Source organism: Amblyomma americanum, chromosome 11 (genome assembly GCF_052857255.1).
Source record: "Amblyomma americanum isolate KBUSLIRL-KWMA chromosome 11, ASM5285725v1, whole genome shotgun sequence".
Classification (NCBI taxonomy): Eukaryota; Metazoa; Arthropoda; class Arachnida; order Ixodida; family Ixodidae; genus Amblyomma; species Amblyomma americanum.
Genome location: NC_135507.1, coordinates 5,548,682 through 5,564,294, shown reverse-complemented (window position 1 = coordinate 5,564,294; position 15,613 = coordinate 5,548,682). Strand labels below are relative to the sequence as shown.

At 45.9% G+C, this 15,613-nt stretch overlaps 2 protein-coding genes across 9 annotated transcripts in view; one reads left to right on the top strand and one right to left on the bottom strand.

Annotated features, from left to right (window-relative positions):
- Positions 1–15,613, top strand: part of LOC144111304 (lysosomal protective protein-like) — a 268,952-nt gene that overhangs the window by 214,340 nt on the left and 38,999 nt on the right. The window lies entirely within an intron of this gene.
- Positions 1–15,613, bottom strand: part of LOC144111300 (sodium-coupled monocarboxylate transporter 2-like) — a 41,314-nt gene that overhangs the window by 23,458 nt on the left and 2,243 nt on the right. For 3 of the 5 annotated variants that reach the window (XR_013310022.1, XM_077644553.1, XM_077644551.1), the window contains exons 2-4: positions 11,506–11,780; positions 4,333–4,398; positions 3,719–3,770 (exon numbers count right to left, since the gene is read on the bottom strand). Coding sequence is in view for 4 of the 5 variants with exons in the window: in XM_077644553.1 (XP_077500679.1) it covers positions 3,719–3,770; positions 4,333–4,398; positions 11,506–11,780 (393 nt within the window). In the remaining variant the exon portion in view is untranslated. The remainder of the gene's footprint in view (positions 1–3,718; positions 3,771–4,332; positions 4,399–11,505; positions 11,781–15,613) is intronic. The other 2 variants (XM_077644554.1, XM_077644552.1) reach the window with 2 other exon arrangements.

Below are 15,613 nucleotides of genomic sequence, written 5' to 3'. Positions count from 1 at the left end.
CGGGAAGACCACTTTAATGTCTCGACAGCTGCTTAGGGCACTGCATTTAGGTAGCTCTAAAATCCCATCTGTGTTCCTCATGATTTTAACGCATCCCCCCCCCCCCCCCCCGCTTTTTGGGTAATTTTTCATTGGTATTGTTTTTGTTACTGTCGCCTGACCACCTTTTTGCGGCTCTTTACACCGTCTTTTTATCGCTTACTTCGTTCGTTCCTGTTTTTGAAATTTTGTGACACGACAACACTGATTGCCGGTTATCGCTGCAGCAGCCCTGTTAACCACCCTATCATGTCTTCTATTTAAGCATCTTTTCTTCAAATAAATTTCAGTTTTGAGTCAGCGCTCGTGTGTGTCGTTTCTTCGTGGTGTCCGTGTTTCTTTGCGCTGTTTCTAAGTACAATACTACTCAACACAAAAGCCGCTCGCCATTCCGTGGCAAATTTGACCATGGTTTAGCCGTGAGAAGCGCAACATAGTAACAGATTGATTTTGACAGATTGACCTAGCTCGATTTAGACCAAAAGCGATGCACAGTGGAGAACTTAAGATCGCCAAACTGCAATGCCATTGGCAAAAATGGCCAACGTGGTTAAACACCGCCTATCTTTTTTGAAGTCTTATTGCTTTGCCACGTGATAAAAAAAGAAACTTAGGTGAATCGTTCAATAAACAGCTAAGTTCAATGGCTATATAGCCAACGAAAGATTCCCGTTTTACAGCATTTTCCTGGTAACTTTTCATATCGCGTCGGTGAAATGAGAACTTCAGCACACTTTTGCGCGTTAGATGAAATATTGGAATAAGCGTAGAGGCAGTGAATTCGCCTTGTGCGCGGGAGGTATAAGTTCGAATCACTGTCCTGCGGTAAGTATATGAAACCAGATTAAAATAGCAGGCGATTTAGCATGGCTAAGCGCAGAATATCATGCAGTAGCATGTTACAGTGGGCACTTACGGTCGTTACGTGCTAAAGGCATTTGCCATAAAGGCTTTGGGCCTAAAGGCCTTTACCCGGAAGGCATTTACCATGAAGATCTTCACCCTAAAGGAATTCATCCTAAAGGCTTTTACTAGATGTCCTTTACCCTAAAGGCCTTTGACCTAAAGACATTTCACCTTATGACCTTTATCTTGAAGGCATCTCCCTTGGATAACTTCGCCCAGGTGTACCCTTCACCCAGGTCAAGGCCTACCATTCGTACACACATGGCAGGCTACCCAAAACACGGTGGGCAGGTGGTCCGCCAGCTACAAAGCAGGCTTCAGGGACGTACGTTTGCGAGAAATTGTAAAATGCACCTAGTGTGCTACCACACCAAAAAAATCAAAGATGATTAAAAGGAATAACGCGAATGATCAAGGGTTAGCTGGGTTGTTTCGCAAAGAAATGACATGTTACAATTCAATATTTGAGTGAATGAGCAGAGCACTAACTGCAATCACGAGCTAGAGGTTAGACATCCATCCGGTAAGCAGATGGTATTGATAGGGGCTGGTCTCGTAGGTGGGACCTGCCTTTTACCCGCCGCTTCCGGCCTCAGGGCATCGGCGGGTGGTTCGCTCAGTTCGAGGCTGCGATGCACCTAAACGGCATCACCATGCAGCCGTTCAAACACACAGTCCTCTGCGATATCCTCCCGCCCGACCTGCTGCGCCGAATCGCCTGCACTGCGCGCTGCCATTCTGGCAGACTTCGGCGTCTCCTACTGCCCGCCGCCGCTCTACAACGCTGCAGACTCACTGTCGCCGCCGCCAGCAGCCGCCAGCCTCGCTCTCGCCCACGCACCCTTCGTCGGAACCCTGCCCACCTCGGCAACCCCTGCCCGCCTCCTCGCCACTCCTGCCTAGCATCTCTGGCCCAACCATCCCTCTCCACGACACACGAGAGGCACATTCGGCCAAGCCCCAGCCTGCTAGCCACAGCCCCAGCCCCTCCAACGTTACCTGACGCACCAAAGATCCAACGAAGCAGGATAAGAAGGGCAAACCGGTGACAGCTGCACCAAACATGGTGATAGTGACCCGCCTTATTCTGCCTAACAACGATGTTGAACCGGTGCCTGTCCTCCCACTTCCCCTTGGCATCTCGACGGCCCCGGCTCTCCCGGCGCCACCAGCCCTGCCGGCGTCTCCTGCCCTCCCGGCAGCTTCGGCACACCCAGCGCCCCCAGCAATCCTCGCGGTCTCGGCCCTCCTGGCGGCCTCGGCTTTCCCGGTGCCCACGGCCCTCTCGGCGGCCTCGCCTCTCCCGGCGGCCCCTGCCCTCCCAGCGGCCCAGACCCTCCGACAGCTGCGCCACTCCAGGCGTCCTCCTACGGGCAGGGCTCGGCGCCAGTGGCAAGGGCGCCAGTCGTGCGGCCGCCCGTCACGTTCAGGCCAATCGCTCCAAGGCTGGCTGTGAGCGTGTCCCAGCAGCCTCATGCCATCCACCACAGCCAAAACCCCGCCTGGAACCTCGCTGCACCTGTGTGGTTCACCAAATCAGGTGAACCACACACCTAGGAGTTGTTCATTTGCTGCTACAGTCTTTCCGAAAGAAACACAGGCTTGATTCACGAAACCACAAGTGACATCGGTTCGGCATATTTCTGGTCCTTTGGATGGTGTATTGCGATCTCTGGACAATGTATTGCCAGGATCCAGGCAGTGAGAAGTGTTTTGTCATTGGCCGAAAGCGTGTTTCGCCGCCGATTGATCGTGCTTTGCTCGAGAGATCGCTCCTCGAGCACAGGATCCGTATGGCCTGGTCACGTACAAATTCTGTGTGCGGTCACTCACTCGTAGCAGTGCACAGGCAGTAGTAGTGTTATCATCTGAGTGGAAAAATCTGTGGTTTTTGAAGGGCCAGCATCTGGTGTTAAGCTACGGGCAAATGGCATTTAATTAAAAAAAGGGCCGGTTGGGAAGAAAAATAAAAAGTATAGTCAGGGGACATCAGCCACTACACCGAGGAAAAGAACATGTTCACATTATAAAACCATTCAATGCCACCAAAAAACAAATATAAGCTCGGAGGTGTACCGGAGAAATGTTCAAAGAACGAAGTACGAATTCTATAGTAGTGCCACGTAAAAACATACATAATGCAACCAGCAGCTGCTGCGGGAACACAAGAAGTACGCAGGAGGGCGCTGGACTAACAACTGATGTTTTATTGAAAGACAGCCTACCCAGGTAATGAAACAATGCATGCGTATCATGTGCAGAAAACACCAACGTTTAATGTAACCTTAGACAGCTTCAACCTTCAGGCAGTGCATCGGCAAAAAATTCTGTTGCTTTCGTTCGTACGCGGGCACACCGTTTCCAGTAGCTCAAATTCCTTATTAGTTTGCGACAGTGAAGGTGCACTGACGCACCTGCCCCTTCCCTGCGGCCTAATGTGAAAAGCTTCCAGCATTTCTCTTTCGTATCTGTTTTTTTTCTTTTATGTAGTAGACAAGTCTTGTTGGAGGCCGGGATGCAGTTCCTACATTGTCTTCAGTTACGTGGGAGGTTATTCGGATGTTACACATATGCTCATACTTTGAGTGGTCGGTCATAAAATGAAACCCGGAGGCTGAGTAGAAACGGCGAGGTAGTTTTTAGTATTATTCAGACACAACATAGGGCTTTTCGGTAAAAAAATTGCTATTGCTATTATAAATATGTGCTCCTAATTTAATATTACTGTTTTTTTCATGCTTTCTTGGTAATGTAATTGCCAGTAATAGCTTACTTGTGGACATGGCAACCGCAGCGCTGTAGAGGCCTGTCACGCCGATGGCTTGCTGAAATGACCAATCAGTCAATGAATGCACCAACCAGTCATTCAATCAATGAGCGAATAAATCCGAAGAGAAAGACTACTGTGGAAGTTGACGAGAAGGGTGATGTTACTTGTGTGAACTTAGTCCCATGATCCCTTAATGCAGGAACATACTTTTTTTAGCGCATAACTATATTTAACTATGTTAGTAGCTGTTGGTGGACGCTAGTAATTCTCTTACTCTGCGTGCTCTGTAGTCCAGCAATTGCACATCTGTTCAGTAGAAGACATACCATCGCAGAAATTGAAACCTTCGCGTACTATATGCACTGCATAGCAGTGTTAAATTCTTTGACGGGCGCTCGCATAATGACTCTACTTGACGCCAGTCACAAAAAGATTTCTTCTGGGCATTGTTTTTTACTGCTGAATATCGCCGTTGTCTATGAGTAACACGAATGTCTAATTTAAATAATAAGTATTTGTAATAAATATTGTGAAACTGACATACTTTGTGTGGTATGCTAAACTTCGTGATATTAGGAGTTAATTTTCTATGCGTGGAAATCTGATAATGTACTTACGCTCAGCCCAAAGTAAATCACGGACGACGCAACACCGACTCCGTTTCCATAGCGCATTCGAAGGTACTTTGGTGTGGAGGAAAAAAAAAGAACAAGTGGCAGTGCTTAGTTTAGCCGCTGAGTTTAAATATTTTGCGAAGAAATCGTCCGGGGCGAAGTACTCGATCAATGGGCTAATCTGTTTTCTTTCGCTGTCTGCTAAAACTTAATTTCGTAAGAGAATGTGTTTGCTTCAGTCTTGCTTACAGTGCTGTGGAAAAGTCTCGTTTGTGCCTAGTCCTGCGCTTTGGCAACATTTCTAGTCCTCCTGTTTTAGCACGTCTATAACGCTTAAGCAGAGGCGCCAGTGAGGTGTTCAGGAGTTGCCTTGCTGGCATTGTGAGGCAGCATCCCCAAAAGGTACAGGTTGGGTATTTTGGGGCAGGTAGCTAAATGTTTTCGGTATGAATAGTCAAGTGCGAGAGCAATACCGAATAATTTGTGTATTGACTATTGACTGGGCAGCCCTTGCAGTGAAGGTGGGAAGGGCATGTAGTTTCTTTTTTTAATAGTGTGCGTATTGGGAGTTCCATAGATGGGAGTTCACACTCGGTGGATTGTCTTCCTAGTCCTCTCTTCACACGTTAAGTTGGCAGAATGTGGCGGGCGAGTCGTACATAGTCGGTTTTCGCTGCCTCTAGAGGACGCCTACTACACTTTGGTGTTGGTGCTAGTGTTTTTCCAGTCGACGTTAGGATTTAAGCCGAATTTGCTTCATCGCAAGAGACGGCATGAGCTCTTTAGTTCACGCCTGTATGCCTGATGTGCTGGTATGATTTGGACTGCTATGCATGCAAGATGGCGAACGGTTAGGTTTAGTTCACTGCAGTAGAAGTATTGCAGCTTATTTTGTGCGAGTCGATTTGGGTCTCTGAGCACAGACAGAAGTTTATTGAGTGCTTGTGTCGCGGTGGACGCCGTCTCGTAGGCGACGGTTCTATGATCTGCCAGGCAGTATGTCTGGGCGGTTTCATAACAAGTGGAGATTACACCTGCGCAAGCAAGTTTTGTCAGTAATGGCGTGTGCGTCATCCTCTGCTTTTCATTCGTAATTTGTGCAGCCTGTGTCGATTGCTCCTAGTTGTGACCGAACATTTTGTCATCATCATCATCATCATCATCATCATTTATTTTCCCTTAAGGACCCCTAGGTGGGGCATTACATAAGGGGGGAGCAAAAATACGAAATCACAAACAATAGGAACATTTGAAATATAACAGTGAAGAAGGCAAAACAATTGTTAAAAGAGCATTGAAAAATGAAAAAGGGAACAATCACAGGTACACTGTGGCCATCACGCTATATATACAGGAAGAAAACGGGAAAACTGATTAGCAGACAAGGGTTCAAAAATGTAACATGTGCAGAGGTGGTACTGAAAATTGTCGGGCATTACACTGTAAGTGCGCTAACGAAAAAGATGAGTTAAAAGCAGGGTTTTGAATTTATTTGCATCGCGCTCAGTTACAACGGCATCAGGCAGCTCATTCCACAGTTCAATGGCGGATGGCAGGAAGGATTTTTGAAAGGCATTGGTGGAACCATGTAAGCGCTGTAGGCTCAGGCTGTTAAAAAGACGACGAGATGTTCTATTGGGAGGGAGTAGAAGTGTGCAGTGCAATTGAGGAAAACTGTAGTATAACTTGTGGAAAAGGCAGAGTTGGGAAATTTTACGGCGAAAAGACAGTGGCGGTATGTCAAGCGATGCTTTTATGCCAGAAACACTGGTTCTGCGATCGTAACATGAAGTAATAAATCGGGCTGAACGACTTTGTACTGATTCTAATGCTTCAATTAGGTATGACTGGTGCGGGTTCCAAATGGGTGAGGCATATTCTAGTTTAGTACGAATGAACGTTTCATAAGCGAGTTTGCGGATGAATGGAGGGGACACGGCTAGGTACCTTCTCAGTCTGTTGAGCGATTTTGAACTTTCAGCTACTATGTTTAAGATATGCTCGGACCATGAAAGTTTGCTAGTGATTGTTATTCCTAGGTACCGGTAGGACTCGACTTGTGTTAGGGGGACTGACCTTAAAGAATACTGGTAATTTAAGCTATTGCGTTTACTTGATACTGTCATGTACTTGCATTTTGAAACGTTTAACGTCATCAGCCACCGGTGCACCAGTTGGTTATTTCGTTGAGGTCTTTTTGGAGGAGGACTTGATCGTTGTTAGATGATATGCGTCGATACAGAATGCAGTCGTCTGCGAATAGGCGAATTGACGATGATATGTTGCAAGGAAGGTCGTTAATAAATACCAAAAAAAGAAGAGGGCCGAGCACAGAGCCCTGAGGAACACCCGAAATGACATTTTTAGCTGAAGAATGGTGGTTGTCTATTACAGTGCGTTGCGAACGGTTAGAGAGGAAACAGTGGATCCACGATAAAACCAGCGGGTCAAGATGAAGGCTCGAAAGTTTGGCCATGAGGCGGCGATAGGGTACGCAGTCAAATGCTTTAGAAAAGTCCAGATAAATTACGTCAGTTTGAAAGCCGGAGTCGAGATTAAGGTGAAGGTCTGTTGTGAATTCGAATAGCTGTGTTTCGCATGAAAGGCCTCGACGGAAACCGTGCTGATTCGGAAAGAAAAAAGAATTGGCGTCAAGGTGTGATGCAATGGCTGAATACAGTACATGTTCTAGCAGTTTGCAAGAGATGCACGTCAAAGAAATGGGGCGGTAATTCGAAGTGTCAGAACGGCTGCCAGATTTGTGTACAGGGGTTACGGTGCTATTTTTCCAGTCATTTGGAATTGATGTTGTGGCGATAGACTGATTGAAAATTATCTGTAGAATCAAACTGGAAACCAGTTTGGTACCTTTTAGAATTTTAGGCGATATGTTGTCAGGGCCTGGACTGCTACAGATCTTAAGGTTATCTATGAGTTTCGCTATGCCTTCAGATGTGATTGTGACCGGCTGCATTTCGGAGTAGTTAAAACACGGTTGGAAGGGAACGTCGGAAGTGGGTTCATGAGTGAACACAGAAGCGAAATACGAATTCATGACTTCAGCGCACTGGTCAACTGGTACATGCGAGCCATCAGAATGGGTCAATGACATGTGTGGCGGGCAGCGTTTCGGGGTTAATATGCTCCAAATTTTTGCGGTTTGTCGCGTAGAATAGTTAGAAGGTCTTGGTGGAAGAACTTTCGTTTGGAGCGCTTCAATTGGCCCGTGTATTCACGTAGCGCTTTAAAGTAGGAAGACCACTTCTGGGGAGAATTCGCTTGCTTAGCTTCCCGAAAAGTACGCTTTTTTCTTCTGGCTAGTTTTCGCAATGAATTAGAAAACCAAGGCTTGCTGGCATCCCCTAGAATGCGCACCAGGGGAACGTACCTGTCGATGAGAGACAGTATTTTGTGTTTGAATAAGGACCAATTTTGTTCAACTGTTCTATAATTAGCGAGGGGACTAAAATGTTGAAGAAAGACATCTAGTTCTGTATTTATCTTGTTAAAATTGGCTTTGTTGTAGTCCCTGATGTACTTGGTTTCAGGTTGGCGATGTTGTAACGTAATGGAGAGGTCGAATAAGAGAATGTTGTGATCGCTTACGCCCTTTATGCTTTGAACAGACTTAATTAATTCGGGATTAGAGACGAGAATCAAATCCAAAATGTTAGAACCACGAGTTGGCACAGTGACCATCTGAGTGAAGTTGAACGTGAGAGCAAGGTCGACAAAGTTTTTTGATAGGGTGGATTTAGCAATGAAATTATTCCAGTCTATATCAGGGAAATTGAAGTCGCCGGACAGTAAGTAGGTCGCTCGAGGAAAGCGGGAATGCAAGTTTAAAATGACTGAGTGAAGTTCATCAACGAAAGAATTATCGCAGTCGGGTGCGCGGTAGCAAGAAATAAGCATTAGCGCGTTAGCCGGGAGTGAAACGTGAAGGCAAATGATTTCGTGATGACAGTTAGTTGCTATGCGCTGACAGACAAGTCTGGGATTCATAAATACCAAAACGCCTCCTCCTCGACGCCCTACACGGTCAAGCCTATGGATGGTGTAAGTGACGACATTACTGAGAAGTTCGTGGTTCTGAATATCTGGGCTAAGCCATGATTCAGTCATTATTGCGATGTCAGTATCGTTATCTTCAAGAAAGGTTTCCAGTGCTTCCTTTTTGCATATGTAACTGCGAACGTTTGAGAGCATGATAGATACTGTGTTAACAGTTGGCGCTTTTTGAGGGTTATGGCTGTGATGAGGTGCGTGTGAAACAGTTGAAACACGTGCGCATTTGGATGGCTATGACAGTTCGACGACTGAATCGGACTCAGCTTTGTAGAGGAACTGTTTGTTATTCATGACCAGTTTATCATAACGGATCTGAAACTTGGATTCATACTGGGATGCGTATAAGTAAAGTTTTTTCCTAGCTAGACGCACTCGCGCTGATAAGTCTTCTCTAATGGAAAAAGACGTGTCCTTCAATTCTGATGATGCGGCAAGGATTTTGGATTTATCTTTGAAGCGCAGAAATTTTACGATAATGGGACGATTCTTGGATGCCTGAAAACGGCCCAACCTGTGTGCTCTTTCGATGTCGTCAGCTGTGATGGCGATGCTTAGTTTCTCCGATAAAAAAGTAACAATGTGTGTTTCAGACTGAGCCCATGTTTCGTTGTTGGAATCTTGAATTCCAAAGAATAGCAAATTTGATCGCCGCAGACGACTTTCCGCATCTTCGCACTTTTCCGTAAGTGTTTTGATTTCAGATGTCAGCTTGGCAACGTCGCCATGTGAGCTAAGGGATGTATTCGGCTCTGCGGCCTGAATCTTTTCTACTGTTTTTTCGAGGGTTTCAACGCGGGAGGAAAGGCCATTGACGAGACTTTCTATGTTATTCTGTGCAGCACGAATTAATGCTATTTCACTGAGTATTGTGCACTGGGTTGACTCAAGGCGCGACAGAGTTTGCGATATTTGTTCAAGAGAAGTAGATGTATCGCTGTTTGCAGGTCCGGGGTTTAGTTCCACGTCACCCGACATGATGAGTAGGAACGAAAGGTCAAAGTATGATTGGCAGAGGGAACAAAGTAGGTGGTACATATGTTTACGTACACAGTTGCGCAGCTCAATGTGGTAGCATTACTCAGGCTGTTAAAATCGCTTGCTGCGATTATAGGGTGCGATGCAAAATGTGAGGATATAGGGATTTGTTCCCAGAGTGTGTTTGTTATGAAGGTGTCCCTGGTATATTTGGTCCATAATCGACTGAGCCATGACGTATTCACTGAACCTTGTATTTGAGGTGAAGGTATCAACCTGGGCCGGAGCGATTTATTTCAAGGCTTAAATGGTGGCAATGGTGGGGACAGATAAGCATGTATCTGACATCGTATGTCGTTGTGACGATGGGTTGGGTGGGTAGTTCTTATTAGGATATTGTGGCTGATGTGTTTTGCTTTCCGCAGGAAGATGTTAACCGGTTTCTTTTCGGCCGTGTGCAGAAATGTATTTATGTGCGTATGCATCATGCATGCCTACTTGTATGCAGTATGTATGTATGTATGTATGTATGTATGTATGTATGTATGTATGTATGTATGTATGTATGTATGTATGTATGTATGTATGTATGTATGTATGTATGTATGTATGTATGTATGTATGTATGTATGTATGTATGTATGTATGTATGTATGTATGTATGTATGTATGTATGTATGTATGTATGTATGTATGTATGTATGTATGTATGTATGTATGTATGTATGTATGTATGTATGTATGTATGTATGTATGTATGTATGTATGTATGTATGTATGTATGTATGTATGTATGTATGTATGTATGTATGTATGTACGTATGTATGTATGTATGTATGTACGTATGTATGCTAGCATGCATGCATGCATGCATGTATGTGTGTGTGTGTGTGTGTGTGTGTGTGTGTGTGTGTGTGTGTATGTATGTATGTATGTATGTATGTATGTATGTATGTATGTATGTATGTATGTATGTATGTATGCTTGTTTGTTAGTTTGCTTTTTGTGTGTGTATGCATGTATGTATGTATGCACACAGAAACGTCGTGCGTGCGTTAAATTTGTATGTGCTATTTAAGTAGGCATGTAACTACGTATGTAACTATGTTCAATCTGTTTTGCAAATAATGCCTCTACAACTGCACTGCCAAAACGCATAGACTGTCCTGTCCTGCACAGAAAGATGAGCGGTGGGTGTAAAAAAATAACTGATGAACCGATTCGCCCTACAGTACTTGTTAAGCTGTCACAGGAGGAAGGTGAAACATTGTTCCATTTTGTCGCCAAATGTGCGCCTGTGTTGAACGTCATTTCTGCATGACGGCTCCTAATTGGCCGTTACCGGGGTGCCTGCAAGCTTTCGAGAGCGCATGAACGGTACGCAGGCTGAAGCATTTGCTTCGTGTTTGTGGCCTCCACTCCTCGATGAACAAATTGCTCGATGCAGTACATGGTCGAAAACAACCGCTCGAGCGGTGATTTCAGCAGCCTGCTATTTGGACTAGTTGGGAACGAGATAAAATAAAATTTGACGGCGTTGTTGGCGTTTTACTTGATTACTAGGAGGTAGGAAAATAAACGCGATTTTTATATGAGGCCTAGGAGCAAAACGCAGTGAATGCCTCACTGAACCTCGGAAGGGATTGTCAGAACTGATCGCATGCACTGAAATACACCTACCTCTCGCCTACCAACCAGCCAACATTTAGGCTGGGAGAACAGCTCGTACAAACGAATTCGATTGGGGCACATTTGCATCGGCAGTACCATCCGAACTGGGGGCTTGTATTGGGCCAGGGTTTAAAACGTAAAGGACTTACAAATAGTTCCATTGAAGTTGCAGACAAACATTGCATGAAAGTGCGTTTAAATACGCCGAAAATAATCTTGACAAATGTTTAATGTTTACTAAAAAAAAGGAAGCCATTAATAAGCACAAAGACAGTTGAATAAGCAGAGGAGCGAAGGGAAATCGCCTTCGTTATATTGCTCTAAAGCAAGACTTTCTTGACTTTATAGCCCCGTGGTAGCAAGAAAATTCGTTTTGTTTGCAGCACTACGGGACGTTAAGTAACATTATAACGTGTACTTACTGCACTTAAAAGCATGTAGCGCGTCTATCACGTTACCTCAAAGATGGAGGTGACCTTCAGCTCGTACAAGACGGGCAAGAATAGGAAGGCGACAATGAGCACAGCAGGAACGAAGGCAGGAATGGCCCAGAGCGTGTGGAAGCCGTACAGGTAGTAGTGGGCCGTGAACGCAATCAGGCCGGACGCCGTGACGTTGGACGCACACATGGACAGGGCCAACGGAAGCGTGCGAATTGTACGGCTTCCAAGGAAGGTCTCATCTTTGCTCCTGAGACCACTCCGCCTACGCAGGGACAAATACAGACCGATGCCTATAAAAGAAAAAAAAAACAATGAGATCTTAAAAAGGCATGCCTCGGGAAAATAGCTTCTTCATCATCATTCTTTCGGCTGAGCATTAGTGTTCTCTTTCGCCTTCGCTCGCACCCAGACACTCGGACACATCCAACCTCGCAAGCACGCACCTCTCGAATGCATGTTCATACCCAGTCTCGCTCTGTTTATCTCACGCTTACTTACTCATTGATTGATGCCTTGAACATTAAACGTTTAACGCCCCGAAGAGACTCTGGCTATGAGGGAGGTCGTAGTGAAGGGCTCGAGAAATTTCGACCACCTGGGATTCTTTAACGTGCCCTGACATCGCACAATACACGGGCCTCTAGAATTTCCCCTCCACCGAAATTCGACCGCCGCGGCCGGAATAGACCCCGCTTCTTTCGGGTCAGCAGCCTAGCGCCATAACTACAGAGCCATCCTTTCAACTTTAACTCAAGTTGAAAGTTGCGCTGGTTCCCCAAATGTTTGGTTTGGGGAACATGAATTAAGAAATATTGGGATAGCGTTGTTGCAAAAAAAGGTCATTAGGATAATTTTAACGATTCATTTTGCCAGAAGATAGCAGATATTTCTGCATGATACAGAAAAAAATCAAAATTTTTATGATGATTATTTAGTGTGGTCATTTTTTCAGGCTATAGAATGCAACAGCACGTTTCTAAGTGCCTTCTTAATGTTGAACAACAAACCAAGCACAAATATTGCGGGTCCCTCAGATAGATGATTTTTACCTACTGTCAAAAAGAACTATATTTTAAATATATTACGAACATATCCTGGACGCTACAAATTTTTGAAACGAAAAGCTCTGATTCTCGTCCCTTACGGCGTGGTTCAGGTGTCCACCCATATGTGAGACAGAAACTGCGCCGTTTTCTTTCCCCCAAAACAAAACAAAACAAAAAAAAACCAACGTGTGCATATTCTTTTCTATTTCTTCAGTTTTTTATTCTTAAACGTGTTCATGTTTTTATTAGTTTTTCATTACGCATGCACCTATGTGCTCGTCAGCATATACTGTTCGATTGCGTGTAAGCGCTTTTCGCTTATCGTCATAAGTAGGGCACGTGAGCCCTTATAAATGCGAAACTTATAGTTTATAAGCAACGCCCCTTGTTCACCAAATAGGAACAGTCGCTTCGTGAAGCTGCTTTTAAAGTAGCTTTTGGCTGCAGTTCCCTCCTTTAAAAAAAAAGAAATGAAAATAAATGATTTGACGTGGAGGAGGAAGAGAAGAACTTTAATGGAACAGAATGCATGTTCACATCCAGTCTCGCTCTGTTTATCGCCCGCTTACTTACTCATTGACGTGGTGTGAACGTTTTCTTTGCGAACATGCGCAGACGTATTTCTGTTCGATCGAGAGTGAATATTTTTGATCGCTGTACGCGTCGTTTAAATAAAATCGCATCCTACTTAGTTCAAAGCGGCATGAAATAAAAATGTTTCAAAATTATGCCGAGATTCAGGGAGAATATTTCGGAGTGGATTTTCACTCTGGACGTCGTAGTGCTATAAGAACTCCAATAACGTGCCCTGAACGGCAAGGAATTTTTTTCGCTGTAACCAATTCGAGCAAGTGATTCGAGCTGGACTACCCAGGCCAGCCCTCTTATTGAAACGTGGCATCGCGCACCAGTTTGTAAACCCCGTGATTCCATGGATCGCTTCGTCTCTAGATTCAAACATGGATTTGCAAGCCATCCTAGACGTGTGCCTTCGCGTGACTTGCGTAGTCGAGTACGTAAATAAATCCAGCCGAAGCATCTCCAATCTGAGCTGAGCCACCAAGAAGCGGGTCGAGTCGAGAGCAAAGTTACATCGACACCATGCGGAAACTGGGTGTCAAGGTGCTCAACACCGTCGAGACGTTTTCGCAAGAGGAGGCTTGGCTCCTCCTGCAGTTACCCATGTGAGAGACCAGCAGAGAAGTGGTCTACATCAGCACCTCGTGGTCCAGAACGCTGTCATGCTCGCATTAGAAGCAGAAAAGCTGCCTGAAAACAATACCAACATCTGGAATAAAAATCACAATCGAAAAGTACAAGGAATAGCCAAAGGAGTTGGAATACTTACCGCTTTCTGAGTACTGAACGGAATACAACACTTAGAACCACAAGAGACGCGCCAAGCCGGCAATCCTACGCTGCTGAGTGTTTGACGTTGACAAAACCAAGAGTACACGCGGGAACACGCGGTCCTCTATTATCCGTTTTGGAGCGAGGGTGAAATCCTGGATTGCAGCAGCTTTGAAACCATCCTAGACGAGAACGTTGACCAGATCTTAGGAGTAAAAAGAAAACGCTTAAGCAGGGCGTGACCACTGAAGAAAGGAGGACTACCTGCGAATCCATCTTACACGATAACAGGTGCGACACAACGTACGTGCCGACCCATCTGGAAACCAACGACTAAAGTGATCGATATTATGTCAACCGGCTAGTACTACGGAAATATGCGACTGACCAAACACTGGCCAAACGAATTTATTCGCAAAGTCATTCACAGGCTGACCACACCCGACAGCCAATTCGCAACCTCCTTATGGGCGCTGCAGGCAAAACTTGGTTTGGTTTGGTTTAGGGTGGTTTAATGTTCCAAAGCCACTCTGGCTATGAGGGACACCGTAGTGAAGGGCTCCGGAAATTTCGACCACCTGCGGTTCTTTAACGTACACTGACATCGCACAGTACACGGGCCTCTTGAATTTCGCCTCCATCGAAGTTCGTCCGCCGCAGCCGGGATCGAACCCGCGTCTTTCGTGCTTCGCCTCGTTATGGACGTGTAGCTGTAACCGCTACTACAAAGACGGCCTCGTCGGGACGGAAGAGCAACAAGTTAACGCCTTCGTCGCGTGCGCGACTACCGGCAAAGCTTCGGTCGCTCTCGGTGGAGTCACGGTTCATTAGGCCTTTAAACTGACAATGACGCACAAGGATGTGGGCAGAAGACTTCCAGCAGCGGCCTCAACACCTTCCGCATGCTCTTCCAGAACATCAAGTAGGTCATCGCTGACGAAGTCTGCATGCTTTCGGTGGACTTGCTCTGCGTGAAAGGCAGGCGTCTGAAAAAAATCTGACCTGACCGAATGAACGAGCTCATCAGTGGCTTCGGTATCATATTCTGCGAGGACATTCCTCAATTCCCGTCGGTGAGAGCGGCCGAACTATTTATGCGGCCTATATGTGGAAGATATGTATACGACACTTCCTTCACGCCCTGGCACACAGTCTTGCTGCTATCTGACAGAAATGGTTCGCCAGAGCGAGGTGGTCTTCACCAACCTCGCAAAGATTGGGAACGGGAGTGCTTTAACCATGGAAGACAAGGCCATCATACAAAGCCGAATTTTCACCTACGAGCAAGCAGCCGTCCAGTGTCCTCAGGTAGTAAGACTATACTTCCCCAGCAGTGACGTAGGCAGAAACAAAAAGATGATGGCCGACGCGAACGACCGTTCTATCGCAACTGCCTGCCGAATGACGTCGTCACCGGATTTGGCACGCACGACGAAAAGCCGAAGACCTTACGGCAGAATATCCCTACTGAGCAAAGCCGAAACCGGCAGCCTGCCGGGAAACATTCGCTTGTTCGTGGGCAAACCCTACATGATAACTCGCAACGCCGACGTAGCCGACGGGCTATTTAACGGAACTTCCGGCATCCTAGCGCGCATTCAAAACGACGTCCACGACGTCAGAGCCGCGCGGCTCTGTCTCGAGTCCCCGCTTTCCATCGGTTCTAACGCTAGAATGAGGGCCAGACCTCTTCGCCGAGCTTGCAAAGAAGTACAGTCCCGAATGGG